Source organism: Mastigoproctus giganteus, chromosome 2, assembly GCF_048544385.1.
Source record: "Mastigoproctus giganteus isolate SK-2022 chromosome 2, ASM4854438v1, whole genome shotgun sequence".
Taxonomy (NCBI): Eukaryota; Metazoa; Arthropoda; class Arachnida; order Uropygi; family Thelyphonidae; genus Mastigoproctus; species Mastigoproctus giganteus.
In genome coordinates, this window is record NC_143576.1 from 155,193,645 (window position 1) to 155,216,671 (window position 23,027).

At 36.5% G+C, this 23,027-nt stretch overlaps 1 protein-coding gene across 1 annotated transcript in view; it reads left to right on the top strand.

Annotated features, from left to right (window-relative positions):
- The first annotated feature begins 249 nt into the window (after positions 1-249).
- The window catches only part of LOC150089677 (transcription factor LBX1-like), a 143,474-nt gene continuing 120,696 nt past the window's right edge, over positions 250-23,027 (top strand). The window contains exon 1 of the mRNA XM_090390071.1: positions 250-742. Within this exon, the coding sequence (XP_090246197.1) occupies positions 250-742 (493 nt within the window). The remainder of the gene's footprint in view (positions 743-23,027) is intronic.

Genomic DNA, 23,027 nt, shown 5'->3' on the forward strand with positions numbered 1-23,027 from the left:
CTTTCTCGCTACAATCGGATTCTCTGTGAACTACGCCGGTGCTGCTGTGACCTCTCTCTCTTGTATTTACGGCAGGGTTTTTAGCGTCAACAGACAGCTAGAATGGAACCCTCGCCGAAAGTCGACGCCTAGAGAGAGTTTGTCCCCCAAACTACTGTCCCCGTAGTTATCTTTAAGCCGTGAGCGCCCCCCCCCCCCTCCCAAGGAGCGACACAACAGACTGCGTTCACCCGAATTAAAGTCCGTGCAATGTCGGCGACTCCTGACTCTGAATCGCAGTGCACAGACAAAGCGTTGTCACCTCCGCCGCCGTCTCTGACACCGGACAAGGACATCGATGTGACGAGCATCGCCTCGGCGGAAGCTGCCGACGAGCATTCTGAAGACGAATATTTCAATCCGATCAAAAAACTGTGCATGATGGAACTGCGGCCGGCCCCCAACCCCAGCAAACCCCTCAGTTCCTTTTTCATTAAGGACATTCTCAATCACAAACCCAGCACGCGCCGGACGCCGACCAGCGTCGCCGACAGAGGGATTGTTCGACCCTGGGACCTCGACAGCTCGGCGGCGGCGCGTCGGCGACCGAGGTCGGCAGACGACGATTCCCGTTCCGAGAGATCGGAAAGCGACTCTCCGGAGAGTCCAGCAGTAGCGAACGCCGCTACTTCGCCACTCGACGCGCTGTTCGAAATGACCAGCAAAGCCTTCGAAGGTTTGGAAGCGAATGAAAAGACTTCAGGTAAGCACGATTCGCTAGCTTCCCTAACGTAAATAGAAATAGTTTTGTAATCTCTTCTTGGTTGAGTGCGAGCACCATTTTTCACCAAAAAGCTAAATGTCATTCAACAGGACCAAAACAGGCGTTAGTTAAGCCTAAACTGTGAGGGTAAGTCGAAGATACAACCCACGTATTCTTTATATAAATTGGGTCGTCATTTTAATTTATACGCAAACTTTTAACAAGGTCCTCCCCTTCACCAAGGTCCCTTTGTTCCATTGACAAAGGGACCTCGTTAATTTATTGAATACTTACAGAAAACAAGCACTGTGGAGGCGGGGGGGGGAGTATAGCCTTCCCCATCCAAAACACAATGAGACGAAATATTAAAATTATCTCTTTGACGAAAACCTTGTCTTAGGAGAGAGAAGACAGGAGGGGGTTTCTCTAAAAATGCATCCAGACGATTAAGTATTTTAAAAGATGTCTATGTAAAAGAGAAATCAGGATTTTGCTTTGCTGCTTCAAACTTAGATCAAGCTTTGATCTTGAAAAATATCAAAACGTTAGGCCTAACGTGCGTGTGGAATTTTGATCAGTAATCTTTAGGGAACATCGAGAAGTACTTTCTCCGTTCCAATATGCTAACTGCCTGAAATCCATTTCGATATTTCTTTGTTTTGTGTATTTCGTATATTAAGAACGTAATTCCATGCAGCACACGTGGCCAGAATCCAACTTTGGTTGATTCTAGAAACATCCTAGATCGCCAAGAAAGTTAATCAGCTGTCCTGAAGACAAAGGAAGGAAAAATCTGAAGATGGAAGTAACGGTGATTCTCTCAATTTATCTTCAACATGTTCATTGTATTACAAACGAGGGGAAACAACCCGCCGTTACATGTCTTTTATTATTTTCTTCATAACAGTGCCTATCAAGAACATCGAGCCTCTTGAAAAACAGAAATAAGGTATAGTTTGTACATTTAGACGAATCTTTCATTTTAGTTATTTATACGAACAGTCTTGGATTATTAATAGAACATTTATTTATTTAAATAATCTTTCGGATGGTTTGTTTGTGGGATATTTGGTTTCGATTGTGAGATCACTAGTTTCTTTTCTTGTCTGTATCGGTTTTTGGCCAGCGCACTATATTTGAACATCATTCACTGGATCACATTTTTTCAATATTACTTCAATTTGAATATATACTCTACGCAGACACGCGTCACGACAGAAAATTGCTAGAAATGGCAGAAATGTTACAAATTTTCCAATTATCTCTACAGTATAAGCCAATCACATTCAATCCAGGATCTCGATATCCTAAAGGAGAGCCTGGAATCATTCCTCAGGTTTCAAGTTAAAGCTGAATAAATGCGAATTCTTCTTCCAAGAAATGTGCCCTATGTCACTGCAGAAATCGGTGGGATCAAAGATAAATTATTTAAGTAGAGATGAAGCCTTCCTTTTTGGCACAGACTTTGATATTCGTTGAGATAAAGGTGGAACTTCCACAATTTTAGCTATAATGTAATGTTGTTTAAAGGACAGATCTGGAAATAGCAAAGGTGGGGTTATTCGTCTTTGGTTACTCCAATCAAAGGCCAATATTCGCAATCGAAGATGCATTTCTGGCACGAGGGTGGGGATGAAATACATTAGTACATTTCTTTCAGGATCTTCTTATTATAGCGACTGTCCACACATAACTGGTTAAGATTTATTTTGAAGTGATTGACCAAGTGTATTATATTTTTATGAAACATACGGTCTACAGATTGCTTGGATCGGATTGGTGAGCAATTCTTTCTTTCCATCATACAATGGACGATTTTTCATTCATTGTACCATTGTATTCATCGGAAGAACATAAATTATTGTTTATAAAAAGAAATTAACGCTTGAACTATATTTAGCAGCGCTGTGATTTTCATGTCATAACTGTTCAATGTGTCCTCCATGTTTATCAATAACTGGTCACAGTCGAAGTGAAAAATTACGAAAAACATGCTGCAAACATAGAAAAAATTTCATCTTCAGCCCTGGAACGGTTTGGGATTCTCTTGACACTCTCTGTCTTTGAGATCTTTTATTTTTGAGTTTTATCTTTTACCCCAAAGATAAAACTCACATGGGTTTAAATCAAGTGACGATGGACGCCAACCCTAGTCCTTTACCATACTCCTCAGCTTATTGGTTAGAAACTACCCTGTTGTCAAAACTTTCATCCAGGAACTGCAAAGCAACTGTGAAGGCTCTTCACTGTAGCCAACCAAATCTCCACACCTTTCTCTAGAGAGTAATAATGTTGTTGGTATGAAAAATTTAGAGCTGGCTAAACTGCAAAGAATAGAAATGGTATTTTGAATTACAATATTACTCTGCAAATTAATAATAACATAGAAGGAGAATGGGGCTCTGGCACTGGTTTTTATACAAAAACATTTATATTATGTTTGCATTTCTGTATGTATGTACTTTTACTTGCTGAGGAAGGGGTTCGTCACCCTGAAAGCTTCTTGTATTAATCATAACTTATCAAATTTATCTTAGTTACCGCCTCCACTGGCCCTGCTGTATTATTCTTCACTTAATAACATAGAAGTCGTTAATTCTTATTCTGTACAATCCCAAGAGGTGCCCTGGCGGTCGCTAACCGAACGCTGTTATATCGGCTGCCACGATATAAAGAGGTTGGAAACTTTACGCTTCTGGGTACATTTAAATCTGTTAGACTCTGAAAGAGGGATTACAGTATATTTAAAAGTTTATCTTCTCATTAGGCTTAATGACTCCATTTGTGCAATAGTAAAGATGCTGTGGATTATAAGGGATAAAATCCCCCACATCACCACCATTTGAACCATTAGCACAGTCTTAAAATTCTAAACCTCCACTCTATGTAGACGTCCAGGAGTATAAACAGAAAAATTATTTTTTTAAAAGACACTTTAGCTGATTAGGCTTAAGTACTGTAGTGTATTACTTATAACAACTATGTATGAGGTGTATAACAACTATGTATGAGGTGTAATATTATATATTACACCTCATACATTTTTGGTAGATGCGCCCTTAGCTATTGTTTATTTTCTTGAAAAATGTACAAAAATAATTTATTTTACTCTAAAGAAAGATATGGCAAGACAAGTTCCATCCTTAGCCACCTACCTAGAACCTTTTAATATTATAAATAGTGAGTTGTCGCGGCTACATTTTGAAATTTCTCCCAGGACGAAGGTCCAAATATTTCTACGACTCATCATTTTGGTATACTTTCTTCACTGAGGGCCTTATTCTCTTAGGCCAAAAATTTTAGTTTGTTTTGATCTAGATGAAGATCCAAGAGACAAGTGATGAGAGAGAGCGAGACCAAAAGAATCGTAGCATTTTTTTTTTTTTTTGGAACAAGGCCCTCAACGTTTGAGATCGAACCAAGGTGGAACAAAAGTCTCTATTTGAGGGTGCACAAAGCCTAATCAATCCCTTTTTTAAAACGTGTCACGTGATAGACATTTCGACATCTTTCGGTGAAATTACTGAAGTTGGTTTAGAAATAATCGAAATGACGTTTAAAATATAATGCGCAGTGAGACGACAACAGGCAGGGAAAGGGGTGAGGGGGAACGGATGGTCTCAAGTAAGCTTTGTTTGGCATAGTTGATACATGCCACACAGTAACAATGTAACACAGAAAGTGGGTTGTGTGGAGTTTCGTTTGCGACAGTTGGGTATTTAGGAATGACTGCCAACGGAGCTGCTCCCTTTTGGTAACCGAGGAAAGCAACCCACGGACCATTTAACCTAACCACACGTCTTCCAGAGATGTTTTCGATTTCAGTAGCATTCACCAGGCATGTTTGTATGATACATTATAGCATTATCACATGATAGATTGCACGTGATTTTGTTTATTTTTAGCCTTAAATATTTGAACTCAAGTTCACCCCAAAAAGGAGCTGCTAATTATAAGAGAGATTCTGAAATCGTAAGCAATACTCTTATCTCGAGCGTATATTCCGCTTCTCGAGTCATTTATGAACTAGAAGAAGAGAAAGAAATATTCGTCCGGCCTCTCTAGTGGTTTTGCTTTGGGTTACTCCTCAGTTTTACTGTTTTTGTTGTTCCTGTTGTCAGCGCTGATACAATCTCCTCTTCTAATAGTTTGCAATCTTTATACTTCATCATTCTTTATTAATTTCTGTCTTATTCAAATCAATACAGCAATTCCTTTCAGTATGGGTGTTCCCAGCGCAGTACTATCAATACATATACATTGAACAACGTAGAACTTAATTGTTGTGCAAGCTCCAGATGAGAGCATTGTAAAGACGTCATTAGATAATGCCCTCTTCATAATTAGCAGTTTTTTCTTGGATGAGGTTTAGTTCAAATCTTTAACGTCTTTCTAAAATAAGAAGTATCTTAAGGCATTGACACCTTTACTTTTATTATAGCTCTTGATTGTTTATTTGCTCATAGTGGAGAGGGTTACGGTTTGGTTTGCTCTTATTTTGGTTGCGCCGTATTGAATAAAAGTTCAGACAACTAAGATCCTGAGCGTAATGTGTCTATAAATCTCGTGAACTCTATGGTCGCTTTGTCCGTTATGCACAGTGAAGAAAATGAGTCTGAGAGAGAGCTATCTAGAAGTAGTCCTCTCACAAGACTCGGTCTTTGTTTGAAGAAAACCTCAAAAAAGTTTTCTTTTTTTCTAGCAAGACTGGATTTAAATCATGTAACGCAGTTCTTCCACATCCTTTTCCATAGGATGTGGAAGAACTGCGATCGTAGCCACTTGCTACTAGGATATTTAGGACTAAGAACAGACAAACAGACAAGTGGATGAATGCTAATGGAATTGGCAATTGTGTGGACCGATATAAATCCTCAAAAGAAAGCCTTGGGATGTTGAATTTAAATAGAACTCATCTGGCTATCGACTGCTGAAAGAAAGTACTTGAGCTGATAATAGCAAATACCACGTTTACAATAATATTCGCAGATGATTCCAACAGCTGGGGTGCAATAGTGTAGATAAGTATTGCGGGCCCTCAAAGTGGCTAAACCCAAGTTTTCGTGTCACTGAGAGTTCCAACTGTCATATAAAAAGATATCTGTGTAATATTTGTCTAATTTATTTATTTATTTTTTGTAAATTCGTCAAAAACAATATCCAGCTGTTGGACTTAGGTAGTGCTGGATTTAGGCATAAGCCAAATAAGCCTGGCCTCGCTATCCGTGGTTGGGAGGAGGTGGGGGAACGGGAGGAATTGCCATTACATGCTTTGGCTTTAGGTCTCATCACGCTTAAACGGCCCTGGCATTGGGCTATCAAAAAGACAAAGTCAAAACAATATAAATAAGTGAAATCTATACAGTTAGAAATATTAACAATACATCTTCCAAAAAGACAAATCAAATTTGTCTTTTTGGCATAATCAGTTTCGATTTGTCTGAAAGCAGCGTGTCTTGGGGAAATCCTTAGGGCATCTTTTATTAACACTATTATACAATTTTAAAGAGAAATACTTTATAAACCTTCTTTAAATTCTTAAGTATAATACCGTGACTTCATTTATTTACCTCAAATACGATTACTACAGTTATTTCATTATATTTCTCAATAGAACTGAACTAAACTTCATAGAATATAAACAAAAAAATAGAACAGAAAACGAAATTACCAAGTTACAGAAAACCAACAAACTAAACAGTGTTGGGCTTAAAATATGCGCAAAAGTTCATGAATATAATCACACCTACATAATTATTTGCTGGAAAGAGTTTTGGAATCAAATATACAATTTACTGAAAGCATGCGTGTAATAGGATAGAGTGATAGTAAAATATTGATATGCCTGAAACAGACGGAGGTGTTTGAACCTGAAAACTTATGCATAAGAAGTTCTGTAAAACACTGGTTCGTTTTTGACTTGTGATGGTATTTCACAACTACACACCTAGTGAGGTGTAAGATCTCTTGATGTAATCTTTTTTTAAGAAAAGAACAAGAAAATGTTGATAACCCACTCTACCGAATCTCATTTGATGTAGATAATTGTTTAAGAATAGAGGTAGATGCAGACCATCGGGGTTTTTATTTATTTTCCAAGAGATGATATTTTTCCAAGTAGTCTGCCAATTACTGGAAAAGAAATATCCAGTTATCCAAAAATCTGTAAACAGATATTGGACAACTATTTCAATAAGCTGAAGTGTCCGAATTTTTCTAAATACTCGCATTTCGCAAACATTATTTTAAATATTGATTGAAAAATATAATAAATAAATAATTTTTATAGGGTTGAAACGATTTCTAAATACATAGGGGGGGGGGGGAAATGTGTTGACCGAGTTTAATTTAAATGACCGTAGGCCACTGTTCTGCATGGTAACCTAAGGATTTCTGTGACTTGCATCTTGTTTATATGGATTTGCTTCGCTGTACGGGAGAACGTTGCCTCTCTGAATCTTAAATTACTAGAGTGTGTCTCTGGACGAAAACACTGAAAAGTTTAAAATTTTCACAAGGCATCTTTATCGACGAAACCTACCAAACTTGAGCTCCTCTAACTGCAATCCAATATAGCCTAGTAAACTACATAACTTCACCAAAATGCAGTTCTGTTATCTCTGACATCACAGATTCGTTAATGTGTAATTCGGCATTCTTCTAGCATATAAAATAATGCCTTCCAGCTTTTCTCAAGTTAACACTGCTCAGTGATAGAGTTGGAGACAGATTCTAACTTTATGGTGGAATAAATCCGAATAAGATTCCTCGACTAGCACATCATGTTGGATATTTTGATTAGTATAAGGTTTTTTTTAAGAATAAATGTGATTAAACAAGTGATATTAGCCGTATTAGAAACAAAATACTCTGCACAAGCTTTCTACAGGAGGATTCATATACACAAGTTCATTTTATATTTCGCTGGTTCTACATAGTCCCAATCACATAAACTATTCTCACAATTGATTTAAGAAACTTCTGTCTGGCCAGTTTCCAACGTAACTGGTTTTGAATGAAAAGAACTTGGAAATTATTGGATTTGTCGATTAAGTAAACAGAATTGGTAGAATTACATTTCTCAAGAAAAACTAGCCTGGTTACCGGTTTGATAGAAAATAGTATCTTAAGAGTAAATAGATGTCAGGGTGCGACTCGTTTTATAACGTCTTGGCTATTAAAGACATCGTTCGTGTGTGTTCTTCACTAGTAGCAGATATTATCAGAGCATGTTTGATAGAATTGCAAGTATTGTTCCTCCAATACTAACCTATATTGGTTGGATAGGAACTGATATTTAATTTTCGCCTTTGAATTGTACGTGAAGGTACAGTCATAGTACATAAAGCTCGATATACCAAGCTTTGTGTACCATCTGGGTAGTAGATCAGGTTGGAGTTGTAGCCCCACAAATGCCCAAGATACTTATAATCTCTTTGTAGTGAAGTCCCAGATTTGCTGACTTATCAGAATAGGATATTTGAAATTGCAGTATTTATTTTTTTACTGAAATATCTTTCTTGGAAAAATGATTATAGTTATTATCGAGTTTCTGAAAACAAACTATCCGAATTGTGCTTTTGGTCCGACCAATAGCAGTGCAGGACATGTGGCCTACATGATGGTAGCCTTCTCTGGCTGACTCCTTTAGGCCTAATCTTTTATCGTGTGTTTGAAGTAAAAATCGACTGTAATTATTTGTTTCAGATGCTAAACTATTCATAACAAGAATTTTTAAAATGAAAGAAGCCCTTATTTTCCAAAGTTGGAGGTGAATACCTCCTTCAAGGGGAAAATCCTGGCCTGTAAATTCGACTATTCATCACATTAAGTACTCTCAGAAGTTCAGAGAGTGCCGAGCTACTTTTAGATTTTCAGGCCCTTAACCATTATAAAAAATAAACATATTAGATACACGAAAACAAAATTCGACACAAAAAAGTGAAATATAATTTTAAATGTTTTCATAGTTTATATACAAATGTGTTATGTTTTTGTTTAGAAAAATCTATCTAAAAAATAATCTATGCTCCATTTGAGCTTGAGATCCACGCGGAAACCCTCATATCTCTCCCCTACTCTGAAAGGCTTGGAATCTATTTCGTTTTATGGGAAATATTTGCCGGTGGACAGATGCGAATTATGACTCTTTTACTTTTGCAATATGATGTATAGATGTGTACATGAATGTTTCAATAAGTTTTTATCAGCTGGTGTTGTGAAAGTCGACAAATAAAAACCATTGTTACTGAATTAAACTTGAAGAATTCTATAAGAACTCACGGTATAGGTTTCAGCCAAAATTATTACTACCAACTTGACCTTCTAGCAGAGCCTGGATCTCCTCTTACATACAGCTCTAATGATTTAATGATTTCTTTCTGCTGATTTATCAACTGCCAGCTCACACAACCATTTGCCTTTGATTAAACTCCTAGGAGTTTGTTTGCGTCCATATTTTCCTCCGCACTAAAATATTTCTCAGATCAATGTTCCGTAGCAATCCCACCCAACCTCTTGTTAAACAACTCTGAAGATTCTGCCTGCATCACTCATTCTATACTTCAACATGAGGCACCTTTTCGGTATTTTGTATTTCTTCCTTTCTTCGTCAACTGTAATTTGCGATCGCTTGTCCTCTCATTACCTAATGCCTAAAAAAGAGCTATTCACATCACACAGTCTCAGTTGCATCTCTCAGGGATGAATGTGATTGATGGTTGATCTTTGTTCGGCAGTACAATTATCTAGTCAACCACCTCAGGACCCTCCCACCAATATTAGGTGCATGCAAAATCGGGTAGATCAGACCGGCTAGAAGTCCTAGGTACTGTATATTAGTGGTTCAGAGTAGTTGCACCAGCTTTTTGTAAAAAGGAACAGTCACCTTTCCACTCTTGTTGACAATTCTCTTATACAGTATTAGCTGGACAATTTAAGGAGAGGATGCCTCTTTGACACTAACCACTTCTTGATTTTTATGCACACTGCACAATTTTAATTCCAAATGATAATCATTGGAATTGCAACTTTCTAATTATTTTATTTCTCCAAAATAGGCTTGAGTGGTTTCAATCCAGTGACGAAATTGACGTACCTGGTTAACCACTAATGAGCCAGAGGGAGGTAGTATGACTTTTAAAAAGCAGGAGGTGTTCGAATATCTAGTGGAGGAAAGAATTTGAAGTTTCACCTCTGTACCAATCTACCAACGTCTGTATAAAAATACCTTTTTATCCGGACAGATATTTTTATGGTAACGAAAACTAATGATGTGGATATTTCTAAAGATATTTTCGTTTAACTTTGAGAAGTGTGCAGATGCGTTCTCAGCAGAATTTAATTCTCTAGTATTACCATTTTAAACATTGTTCAGATGCCAGCATTCAAAATATATTAACACATTTTGAATACTGTCTTTGTGATTCTGTTTACTGTCCTATGCTAAGGCAATTTCAATAACACAAACAGAAAGGACTCTGCCCACATATTTTGCATACTGTTTATCAAATCCCACTGTCTCAAATTCTACTCTTGCGTCATGAAATTAAACTTACACCGTCCCAAACAGAAAGTGCTTATAGTGATTTACAAGAAAGGGTTCTTGTAAACTAGTTTTATAATTTATATACAGCTGTTTCGACACACTTGTAACCTAGTCACAGAACGAATAGCCTTCTCCTTTGCTTATTGGAAGTCTGAACTGGCTTAAAGAGACTAAGCTTACATAGACTCTGGAGAGTATGAGGAGTTGTTTCGTTTATGCAGACTAGTTTACCCCATCTTATTATAGACAACCTTATTTCGCATTTGGCAACAGTATCAATAAAATTTCAACAAGATAACTGACCATAAAGCATCATTATATTTTGTCTATAAATTACGGAATTTTATTTGTCTGTTTAGCCGGATTAAAAACACAGGGAAGAAAGAACATATGAAGTCTCACTCCCAAGATCGATTATTTTGGCCGCGGTGAAACCAATAAAAGTTACTTTCGTCAAGATGGGAATCAAACTCAAGCCATTCCCACACAGTGTGGAAAGAAAGAGGTTTACTGTTTTGGAATGTAGACAGTTATTCTCTCAGTTGGTAGTACCCTGTGGCAATATAGTTGTTTTGCCACTTGTCACTGTTTGAAAAACATCTAGGTTCGAATCTCGTGAGAGACTGAAGGAATTCTTAAAGCCTTATCAACCGGGGCTGCAGTTACTCAATCTCAGGCGAAGGGAAAAGGGGTCTCCTCGTGAGTTATTCTAGGTTTTTCAGCCCTCAAAAGTAATTTACAATACTGTAACCTGCATTATTTATGTTACCAATCAAATTAATATATTTATTTATTTCCAGATCGGCCCGTGACTTGCACAGATATAATACACTGGCGCAATGAGGTTTAAGAAGTTGATGCACCATAAAAATACCACCACCGATTTGTCTCAGTTGATATAAGATCTGTTACTGAGGCTAATCTATGTTAATGATGCACAATTGCATGTTTCTTGGGATTAGGGAAACTCTCTGTATTGCAACTACTACACTTTTATGAAGGATTTCATTGGCCTATTTCGAATAACATCTGTCGAAAGTTCTGATGAAATATGTCACAGCTGGAGAGATTCAAAATAGGTACTTTAAAAGCAGAAAATGAAGTATCGCTATAAATCTAAGTCTAAACACGTTGCCGGTGACCTGTTCTTCCATATTAAATTGCAGTTATGAAAGTGGTTGATACTGTACATCCACATGAGCCTTCTGGTGCTGAAGCTGTATAAAACAAACATACAGTGCTGTACATCCGTCTAGAGTTTCCTCTTTTTATGATAGCCTCCTAATTAATTCGAATAAGGAAAAATGCCAAGTTTTAGTTGCGATAGTGTTTTTTATTTAAACAAGATTACAAGTAGGCTTCAATTTACGTTTTGTTTCCAGAACAGTGCTTTAAATATCAAAACAATGCTTCTAAACAATTTTCGATATTTATTTCTTCTTTCGAACTGGAATAAACTTTAAATGAACAATCTTCATCTATTCCTTATTTATTTACATCCCATATTGTCGATGTCACTCCCACTTCCTGGTAAAAATTGACGTTACTAGTGACATGCAACACTTTGCAATGATACTTTTAAAATTTATCTTATATATTTAATATCTGGCATTGTAATTTTCAGCTATTCGTGGCCAAGTTAAAGAATGTAAGCTAGTTTTTTTATAGGGTAATCACAGCAACGCAATGCAACAGAATTATATAGTCAAATACACGCGAAACCCTTTTCTGCTATTAATTAGAGCAATGCTGGAATCTCATTCACGATTCACATCACGTTTCAAATCTCTTTCTCTCTCTCATGCACACGCGCACACAGACTTGCCACATATCTCTTACAAAAATCCACAGGCTTTTTAATCCCTACTTCCCCCTTCATTAATGTGACTTCTCTTTATTTTCGTTTCCCATTTCATTATTTGAATTCAATCACAGACTCTCCTCCGCCATTTGAGTGCAGTCCGCATAAGAGTAGTTAATTTATCGGTCTCTGTAAGCACGCAACCTTTGAGTCAATAAATTTCGCTTTTGCTGACAGGACAGAGTTTGTCAGTTAATGGGATATTTGTTAATCTGTCCTATTCCAAACAGTTCGTAACACATTTATGTGTGTCTTCGGTACCAGTCTTCCAACTCCGTTGAAACCGTACACCTCTCCTTACTAATCGCTATCGGATGCGTGTTGAAACTAGGAAAGAAATTAAAAACCCAACTGGCATCGCCTACATTTATAAAGTAGTTTTGAGTATTCGGCGAACTGGTAGGTTAAATTTGGTACTCGCAGCAAATCACAGTTGCAAAAATAACTGTCATAACCTGCTAGAATTTAGACTCGAGGCTTTCAGCAAGCTAGACGAGCTATTCCTTGGAAGCCTGAGCCAAGGAACATTAATTACGAGAATTTTTTCAGTGTCACATTACTGAGGCAAGGACTGAGATGATTAGTGGTTCCCATCCACTCAGATAGCATCATTTGGACACTTTATACTTGGCGTGCACTCCATTAAAGAAAGGTTCATCTAGCTGACAAGGAGAAGACTTTCGCCGAGACCTATTATTTATATATCCTTTGATACGCTTATTAGGTGTTTACAAGTGACTGTCTGCCAACTTGTACCACTAGCTGTTCTAATTTTTACCCTTTTTTTTTTTTATTTTTATTTATCATACCTTTCGTTTTGTGTCTTTTCTTTTTTTTCTTTTTTGTGTACGTTATTTTATTTAAGGCTTAATTCCCATCATCAACAACTAATAATATTTTGATTATAATGGTTTTTTTTTTGACTTCGATATATCGAATATACGAATGTCAGAAATTATTTCTTTGTTTTTTACCCGAGCGGTATAATGAAACTGCTTTATTACAGACAGATACTTCTGTCTACGTTTATTTGTTTATTTATTTGATGTGCTAATTTCCAAAGCAACTAAGGCTGTGAGGCATTAGTATATTGTTTTCAGTATATTGCGTGTATTCTGTGATTCATTTGCCTACTTGCTGGATGAAAAACCCGAGTTTCCGGTGGGGGGGACCATGTAACCGTTGTCTGAGTGTACATAAGTACACGTTATTTGCACGTGTATACCGTGGTTCAAGCTCGCGTGACTGTTAAATATCGTGTTCTTTCTTGTATTCTCTATCTTGAGTATAAGCAGAAAATTCATCAACTCAGCAATGTTCTGAAAATCAAGCCCATAAAAATTTGCTCGATTTATCGACTGACTTCGAACCGAAGCCTCTTCCACGCGGTGTAGGGAGGTTGGTCATTGTGTCCACTGGCTGGCTGCCAACGAAATGTTCTCAAGGGATTGACATACAAATCAGCACATGTCGATGGCAGTTACAGAAACATGGATCATATTGGGATTCTGAGAACAGAATTTTATGCATTATTTACTTCTTGAGCTGCTACAAATACATTTAGTCATGTGGATGCAAGGTCGGATTATCCATTGTGCCCAAGAAGCTTCAAAAGGGCCTGCGAAAAAGTTTCAAGCCCAAAATATTCCCGATGACTTAATATGAAACTAGTAATACATCTATAAATGTTGAAGACCTATGATTATATAATTAGACCTAGACATTTTTAGCAATTCAAATATTTATAAAAGAACTATCTTGTGAGAGTGCACCGGCCCTACAAAGATATCTGGGCTCCGTATAAATAAGTGGAGCCACATAGCCTACCACTTTATTATTATACAGATTTCATTTACACTGTAAATGAAGTAATTCAGTTTAAAAGTTGTTACCTTGGGTTGTTTCTCCACGCTCGATTAAACAATTTGCTAGTGATCTGTTGCCCACATTAGAAGGCTTCTTTAGACTTTCTTGACCCAGCCACTCACAGTTTTATTGGTATCGTTAAAATCGTACCTCGCTTCGACCCCGTTTGCACATTACAAGACCGTAATTGAACACAGTTTATACTTACGTGGGGTAAAACCACGAATTTCAACTCAGCCCTTTCAGTCCTCCCCTTTATCCTAATTCTTTGTATCTAAAGATGCCGGTGTACCACAATTTTGCTTATTGGAGATTTAAAGTGGTACATTAGTACCACTTTAAATCTCGCATGTTTAGTTTCTAGAGCAGAGTTTCCGGCATCCCTCCCCCATACTTCTCCTTCAACACATGCACGGTAATAAGTACTACAGGTTTTGATACCTTTTGTGTTCGGGGGTTTCATATAAAAAAAATAAATAAATAAAATAAAAAATTAGACCACACTAATCATCATTCCGAAACTAGCAACCACTCTTGTTTTCCCTTTGTCTAATGGATCGCTACCATTTGACCTTCCGTATAAAATATTTCAGATTCATATAAACTTTGAACAGGCTAACAGGAAAGGAAAATTGGCTGACCATTTTGATTTGATTTAAAAAATATATATTTTGATTCTGTTCAAAAAATAAGTTCATTAAACATTCCAACTATTTCGCATTTTTGGTTCTCTGTCTGCAGCACATTTATGGGAGTAGTGGTTAACCTTCTAACGTTACACTACTGTCAAATTCATCCCAGTTACGTCCCATTCTACGTACTTAATACACGACCACGAAGGTCGTTTGCTTCAGTCTAAACATTTCCTTTATCTGATTTGAATTAACGTTAAATATCTATCAGAATAATAAACGATACGTATTCAGTCATCGAGCAAACATTGTCTATCGTATCAGATAACCGCGAGTAACAAATTGGAATGAAGATGTCACCTTTGTCAGCCAAAGTAGCAGATTAGTACTTGCTGTGTATTGTGTGTAGTGTACATGACCGTCTGCAACTTATTTCTTCATCCTATTGATAACGTTATCTGAAATAATTTATAGCGTTCGTATTCGATATGGAGTGTCGACATTTCTTGAAGAGCAATCTAATTTTACACAGATGTTAATCACGTGTTTTTGTAGGAAGGTTAAAGTAACAGATAATCTTAATATACGAATCTTTTCATCGACGGATTTATTTGTTTGAGATAGAGAGAAAGGGTCGTCAATAAAGTTTTCAAACAGGCCTAAATACCATTGAAATTTTAATAATTACAGACTAAAATGCACTCTGTGACTCGTAGTCATGAATTTAACTCTAAAGGACTTTCAGATGATAACCAGAGCTTCTCTAACTATTGTGCTATTTATAGTACAGGAGTCATAGGTTGATTGGGGCACCTAACTCCAATTATGATGCTGTCTCTTTCCATTTTTATTTACTTATATCCCATATTTCTTCTTCAACCCCTACCCCTCCACCTTTAATTATTAGAACACGATCCCTCTATGCTCTCAAGTTTTCACTGTTGATAACCCATTACTTGGGTCATTTAAGTACAATAACAGTAGCTGGTTGGTTAATAATTCTTGATTGGAAGTAACTAAAATGTATTTTGTTACCGGTGTGTTGTAGTAAAAGACAGAGAGAGAAACCTTGAAACTGCTATTTATCAAAACACACCGGAAATAATACTGACAGAAACACAGGTGAAAATAACTGCTTAGATACAATTATCTTTGCTCATACATAATATCCAGTAATTACGTTTTCTGTTTATGAAGGAAAAGTATAATCAACAGATGTCACTCGGCATTCGTTTGAACCACTTCTGCGATTTAGAAACATCATTAAATATTCACAAAAAAGGATTACAAGATAGAAGTTGGAAATAAAAAGAAGGGGGAGAAAAAGTAAATTGGAACCAGAAGCCAGAGAACTTCGTGAGTTCAGTTGGGATAAAAAATTAAAAAGCACCATATAATAAAAGACGACAGTAAAGAACGAGACCTCCAAATACGTCTGTCACTTTTTTTTTGCGTATTCTACAACTCAGCAACATTCATTTCATGCATGGCGGCTTATCTTTATATTTTCCGAAACCAACTGGCAGACAAGACGAGCCTTAACCTTACGAAGCTGATGTCAAGGCCGCTAATTCCCCGCCAATATACCGTATTTCCACCTGGACCAAAAAGCACACGACCTACAAAAGACGAACGTGAAATTATCTCCACAACTGTATTAACCAGGAATTACTGCCTAAGGTTCATGGAACGTTAAGATGGCGCCCTAAAGGCATGGAACACCGATTTCGAGGAAATATAAGCATTTTGAGCAATATGATTAGCGATGTCTTGTTACAGCAAGGCTTACTGTTTGAAAACGGACAAACAAAATATTTCCCAAGTACATCTATTGAGTTTATAACGGATCAGACCAGTAAGAAGACTTTTGCTTGTATTGACCGTTGCGTGTATTGACTTTTACATAACCGTTCAGTGTTCCATGATTCTATCTGATAACGTGACACGCAAATAGAAAACAGAATTTTCTTTATTTAATATATACTCCCATCATTGTAATTTTATATTTAGTTTCTAGTCTTTTTGGCAAAGAATCAATATGAAAACGCCTTCGGAACATTATTGGAAAAACAGTTAATAAAGTGTTATTCAGAAAATGATTTCAAACCGTGAATTTAAATCAGCTGCCTATTAACAATAATATTGTAATTTTTGAATCGTTGTAATTATAGTAACCATCATGAAAAAAAAATGCACGTTTAAATAATTAGAATTTTCACGAAATCCCGGATCGCGTGTATAAACAGATAGCCGGATTCATAAAACTCGACAGCGATTCCACACCGCTTTTTTATGGAAGGAACTACATGTGATCGTACAAAATGACTGGCACCTTCCGTGTCTAATGTTAATATAATTAAACAATCATTATTTTGATTAATAGATCTTGGATCAAAGACACGCTAACTAAATATAAAACCAGTTATGTGTTGTATATATATTTGGAGCTCTAAACAGGCTAGGTTTCCAGAACTACTTCTAACATGCAGTGCATGACATTTATTTGCATGAAATCATAAGGGTTTATTTTTATTATGGAATGAGTCATGAATTTTCCAAGATTCAAACGAACGTTTTTAAATATTCAGCATACCTCAAAGGGTAAGTCGAGGCTGCATGTCAGTGGATAGATTTAATCAGCCGTAGTAATCTAGCAAATCATTTTATGGGCTTTCGGAAAGAGGAAGTAGCTTGTCTGATCTTTGAGGTGCTAATAAGTCTTCAGGGGTTTTAATAGTGGCTACTGTAATTCCTCATTTAACGCGTTTTCGTTATTACGCTGTTTTTCTAATGGGAACCATCTTAACTGAAAACAGATTAGGTTGTTGATTATTTAGTGTTTAAATAATGGAGCACGACAGCTTAAAACAGAAACGCACAGTAGTATGGTGTTCAGCGCGGTCGCGTTAAACCCTACAACTTATTTTATGATTTGTATTATTAGTAATAATTTACTATTTATAATTTTTATTAATTGGTTTATTTAAGTATATAAATACCTATGTATATAAATAAAGAAATCTTTATTTCCCGAGATATATATATATATACAAATAAAAAGTTCCCTTTGTGGTCGGAAGTATGGCCAGGGGAATTGGCATTACAGATGTATTCACCAGCAAGAAGGAAACTAACATTGAGATATCCAGCATCCTTCACGTCAGAGGTTAATAGGGTTAGTATATAGTTAGTACAGAGTGAGGTTAAGAAAATTAGAAATAATAATGATAGACTGACGGCAACTGCAATTAAGAACTTAGTCAATGAATCATTGAGATTTAGTATCATTCAAATTAAATACTGTGGACATAAAATACTCTATACTTTTTTAAAATTTTTATTTTAAGCGGCTTTTCAATATACTCTTAAATAGAGAATACTACATTAATGGACTTAACAAGTTTGCAGGGAACATTTAAAATTTGACTGAATGTCTATTAGAGTATAAGAACAGCGCTGTGTTCTAAGATTTTCCGGAGATTCTGCTTATTGGTAACGAATTTATAAAGGTCCACATCAAGTGACTACAGCTTTCAGCATTTGCTCGGGGAAAAATCTATCAGCCTGTTTGTAGCTAGGGAAGGGAGTGGCCCAAGGGTACAAAGGAGTCTCCAGTGTGCCCTTTCCCACAGATCAGGTGCTGAAATACATCCGATGAGAATATTTAGTCAGTCTTCTCTCAAATATTGAGCTATGGCGCCAGGGCTTTGGTGCTACTGATAGGTGGTACACCACGTTTATGAGCTTCCCATTTGAGCAGTAGTGTATTCTGAAAGCCCATGTTTCTGCTTTATACAGGACTGTCGACTAGGCAGCTGTTGTGATCCACTTCCTTGTAATGTTAATATCCCTGACATTGATGTGGTGCTGCTTAACTTGCAGTACCTCCTCTATGTCCATTATAAGTTCATCCATTATCAGGTGAAGAGCATCTAAAGTTCGCTTATGCTGAGATTTTCAAGATCAGCATAAGCGAACATATTACGAATCGGAATGTCATTGTGCAGCAATGGAATCATGGATGGTGCTTGCTTAAGGGAAACGTTCATTTGGGTTGATTTTGTTGGGTGGAAACATAGCCCAAATTGGCATAAATATGTTGAAACATCATTTAGCTTGTCCGGCTGATAAGATTTATATATGATAAGATATACGATATCAGAAGAGCTCATACGCGTAATTAGCTTGATGTCATCTGCATAGCAAATTGTATGTTGTCTCCCATGTAATGTTGTCTCCCATGTATCATGAGAACAAGCAGAGCAGTAAATAATAGGCCCGACAATACTCCGCCTTGTGGAACACTTGTGCTTACACCGGCAGAAAGATAATAAATAAGTAATTTAAGTATTTAGGTGCTGTGCAGAAACTTATTCTTTTATTTTAATTTATTCTGGGAATAAGAATATCATAACTATATTTCTCTGCCTTTTCAACAAAATGGCCGGCCTGAACTGAAATAATGGAACTTAAAAAAATTGTTTAGCAGTGCTAGTTTCTACACTGTTTAAATGATATTTTAAGTTGATGTACCTATTTTTGACAAACAAATTATTTAATCTGTTAAAAACTTTTTTTTTTTTACTTTTAGAACTTGAAATGATTTGAAAAATATTGCTACAAATCGGAAAAAAAAAAAAAAAAAAAAAAGCCGTATGTAAAATACCTAAGAATAGGTATTTTACATACGGGTTCAAGAATAGGGTTCAAGCAACCTAAGTTTTGTCACTTTCAGTGAGAACTAGAAAAATATATTCTTTTAAGAATTCGTCACGTTTCATCTTTGGTTTCTAAGTCAAACACCTGCTCAGGACTGCGTTAGAACTGGTTATTTCAATGCAACAAATAACTGTGTTGCTTCAGATGAGGTCATGCTTTTTTCTATCCATGAAACAATGCAAATCAGTGAATGTGTATATACCGGGTATTTCTGTCATAAATACCTGTTTATCTTTTTAGAAACGTATCCGAAAAGGTGGCAATGAATGCCTTTTTTTATTTCCCCTATTTAATATCTTATTTGTACAAAATCGTGCGCACACCTAACATTACACAGAGATTAGTATTGTTCGATTGCTTGAATTTGCACACGCAATGGGAGCGCTGAAGATCGATTTTTTGGGGGGAAGGGGAGGATGGAGGCAAACTATAAGTAGTTGAATTTAAGAGCTACTTCAGTTTATATTTCGGTTAATGGCTTGAATAAAGAATGAAGCGATTTTTTATTTTATTTTTCCTCCCTCGGCCACAAATAATGTGAGGAAGTCAGGTATGGTGGAAACCAAGAACTCCAATAGAGAACCACTTGTCAACTACAAACCTGTTATTATGTTCGGCTTCTGTGCTGCTTAATGATCTCCTTCCTAAGATATGTGTACCAAATCGGAAACGGGGTGATTGAGATAATGGGGTTATTATTCGTACGCATATTCTACCGGCAGGGTTTGATGGTATTTTGTCACGCCGGTGTGTAAGGTTTGTCACCAAAAGAAAGGCAGTCACTTACGAAGCTCGTGCACTGTAAAAAAAAACAATAAAGGAAATAAAAAACCTCTATTATCCCTTCTAAAGCTTCGTATGGTAATTCGGTCGGTTGTTGTATGTTTAGTAATTCTATTATAATTGCCGCAAAGGAAACGACTGTGTTCAGGTATTTTGATTTTTTTTCTCTCCTCCTCCCAGCGGGGCAGAAATTGTCCATTAAGATCACAAGGCACGTTTGTTATTTCCTTCGGCAAAAATAGTTGAATTAGGGCTGTCACCTATTGTCTGGAGGACTAAGATTATTATTACGTTACCTTCATAAAAAAAGGTTTATTGAATAGATATTTATACTCGTAGTATCGCGAAGGTCATTATGACAAGGCTTTATCACCTGATCGATTGATTAGAAAAGTGTAGATCGATTGAGAAGTTACTTGTTTAGACTGAAAAAGTTGATTGAAAATGAAGTCACTAACACACATTGAGAGAGAGTTTGTTTAAATCGATATAATCTTTTTTTTCCCCCTTCTACTTTTTGTTTAATGATAACCTCAACACGAATATTTATTGGAACGTGGGCTAATTTAGTAAGTATATTGGATGAAGACTGGGAAGGTCGAGGATATTTGTTCACAGTGAATTTCTGTACGTTTTCATTTTCTGGAAATACATGTGAATGAAGATTTCTCCAAAGAACAAAAGTATGAGGAAGAGAAAAGGTAGTTCTGTGAGTTTTTGGAGATGGACGGTGAATGGATAGATGTTGACTATTTAATTACACGTGTTCAGACCGGTTTGGAAGAAAGAGATGGAATTACAAATGGCAGTTCAACAAAACAGAAATATCTGTCTGTGTTGTAAAGAGTGGAGAGAATTTGAAAGAGATGAGTTATTAATTTAGCTGACTTCCTTCCTTTGGATAGAGTCTAGTAGATGGAGAGAGAGAGAGTTTTGAATGCATCACCTCGGATGTGGAACAGTATTCCATGTAAGGTGGATTTGTGATTTATAGATTTTTAACTGTTTAGAAGAAAAGGAATGCCGCGAGAGAAAGAGAAATTCTGATAATTTCCAAATGTTTTCGATGTAAGAAGCAATATTTATGATATTTCAAGATAAGTCAGACGTCGGGATTATCCCCAGTTCGGAGTGATTTGTCGAATTCGGAGAATGACATAGGTAACAAACACCAAAGAACAACAAGGCAGAGTGAGTAATTAATTCAAAGAGATTTAAAACCAAAAATAAAAAGCTGTGAGATAAAAAAAAAAAATTAAGGAGTTTCATAGTACTACAGAAAAGTTTGTAGAGGATTTCAAGACTGGGTTACATTACAACAGATCTAAATGAGCTTTTAATTATCAACAGTTTACGTACTGTCTGAAGTCTCAATGAAAGCGACTTGGTGGAAGTTGAGCTAAGGTTTTAATTTCAAATTGTTCCAGCAGATAGTTGCCAAAGACAATGAATTAAGAATTACTTTCTTGAACAGCATGTTTATTGATAATCTAATCTACCTTCTTAATATTTTTAAGTCCTAATCTATTTTCCATCTTTTTAATAACATTTATTAAAGGTTTATTCTTAATTTATCACGCTATATCCAGTTGTGATGAAACCGGATAATAGAATATATTAATGCCATTCCTCAAAAGAAATTGAATCCCAAATGGCACTCAGATTTTTGCGTAATCCTCGACACATCTATAAATCAGTCTAAAATCAAAAAATAAGATTATTCGATTAATCCATTTTGATTGATGAGGGCAGAGGGCGTCAAATTTCAGTAACTCTGTGCTCTGTTATCTACGGTTCATTACTGCCTCAAAGGCATGAACAGCCAAGCAAGACATTGAGGTAATCTGGGCTCTAGCAGCTCTGTACATCAACATCTCTACTATTTTGTAACTATGGCCATCCCATTCTGATTTCATGGGATTATCCTGGCCATTTCCTTCAAATGAATTCCTGTGACGGTATAATTTTAGTTCTGGAAATAGGCGGTCTAAAATCGCACAGAGAATGGTTCCTTGTTAAGCAATAACACTGAATTCATCTCTGGAGACAGTATGATTAACAATGAAATAATATCTTGAGAACCAATTACTGTATCCTGCATAGAGAACATTAATGGGAGATATAAAAAACGAGGGTAAGGGGATCAAAAAAATCAGATAAACAATAAGCGTACTTTGATAATTTTCTTAGTAATTATGTTACGCTTTAAGTTAAAATTCAAAGCAATGATTGAGAAGCCTTTCCTTACCAATCAAAGGGTATTACCCTCTTTCAACGCCGTACTTATCTGTAAAATAATAACAAGCTATTTCTTTAGAGGTAGTCAAAGATTTACGATTAACTGGAAAGGGGCGAGTGGTTTTAGTAAACAGAACCATAAAAATAGAGAGAGAAAGACGGCATGTTGACAAACTTCTTATACACACTGTCGATGCATTGCTGTGTGACGGGGAAACCATCTGGGACCTAGGATTTCTCAGGAAGGCTGTTGCACTCCTCGGTGCACCAACCGACAGAAACACCCGAGCCTATCAACGGCACAGACAAGTAATTTTTTGTGTCCAAGGAGGAGGAAGAGAACATCTGGAAAGGAGTTGTTTGTCGACGTGCAAAGAGTAATGGGTGAAAAATTCGACAAAAGTATTTGTTGCGAATGTTTGTTCAAGATGGTCGAGCAGACACGCACATACATACACACGCTCAGATATGCGCACGTGAAGAAGAAATATGACAGAAATTAGTAATACTTCGTGCGCATCTATACACTCGTACGCGTGCCAAACCATTAAAAAAACAGCGAAAAAAGAACCGAAGAATGCCCGAGAAAAATATGTGGTATTGTGTTTGGGCGGATTAAATATGCGAGGGTGTGTTTAA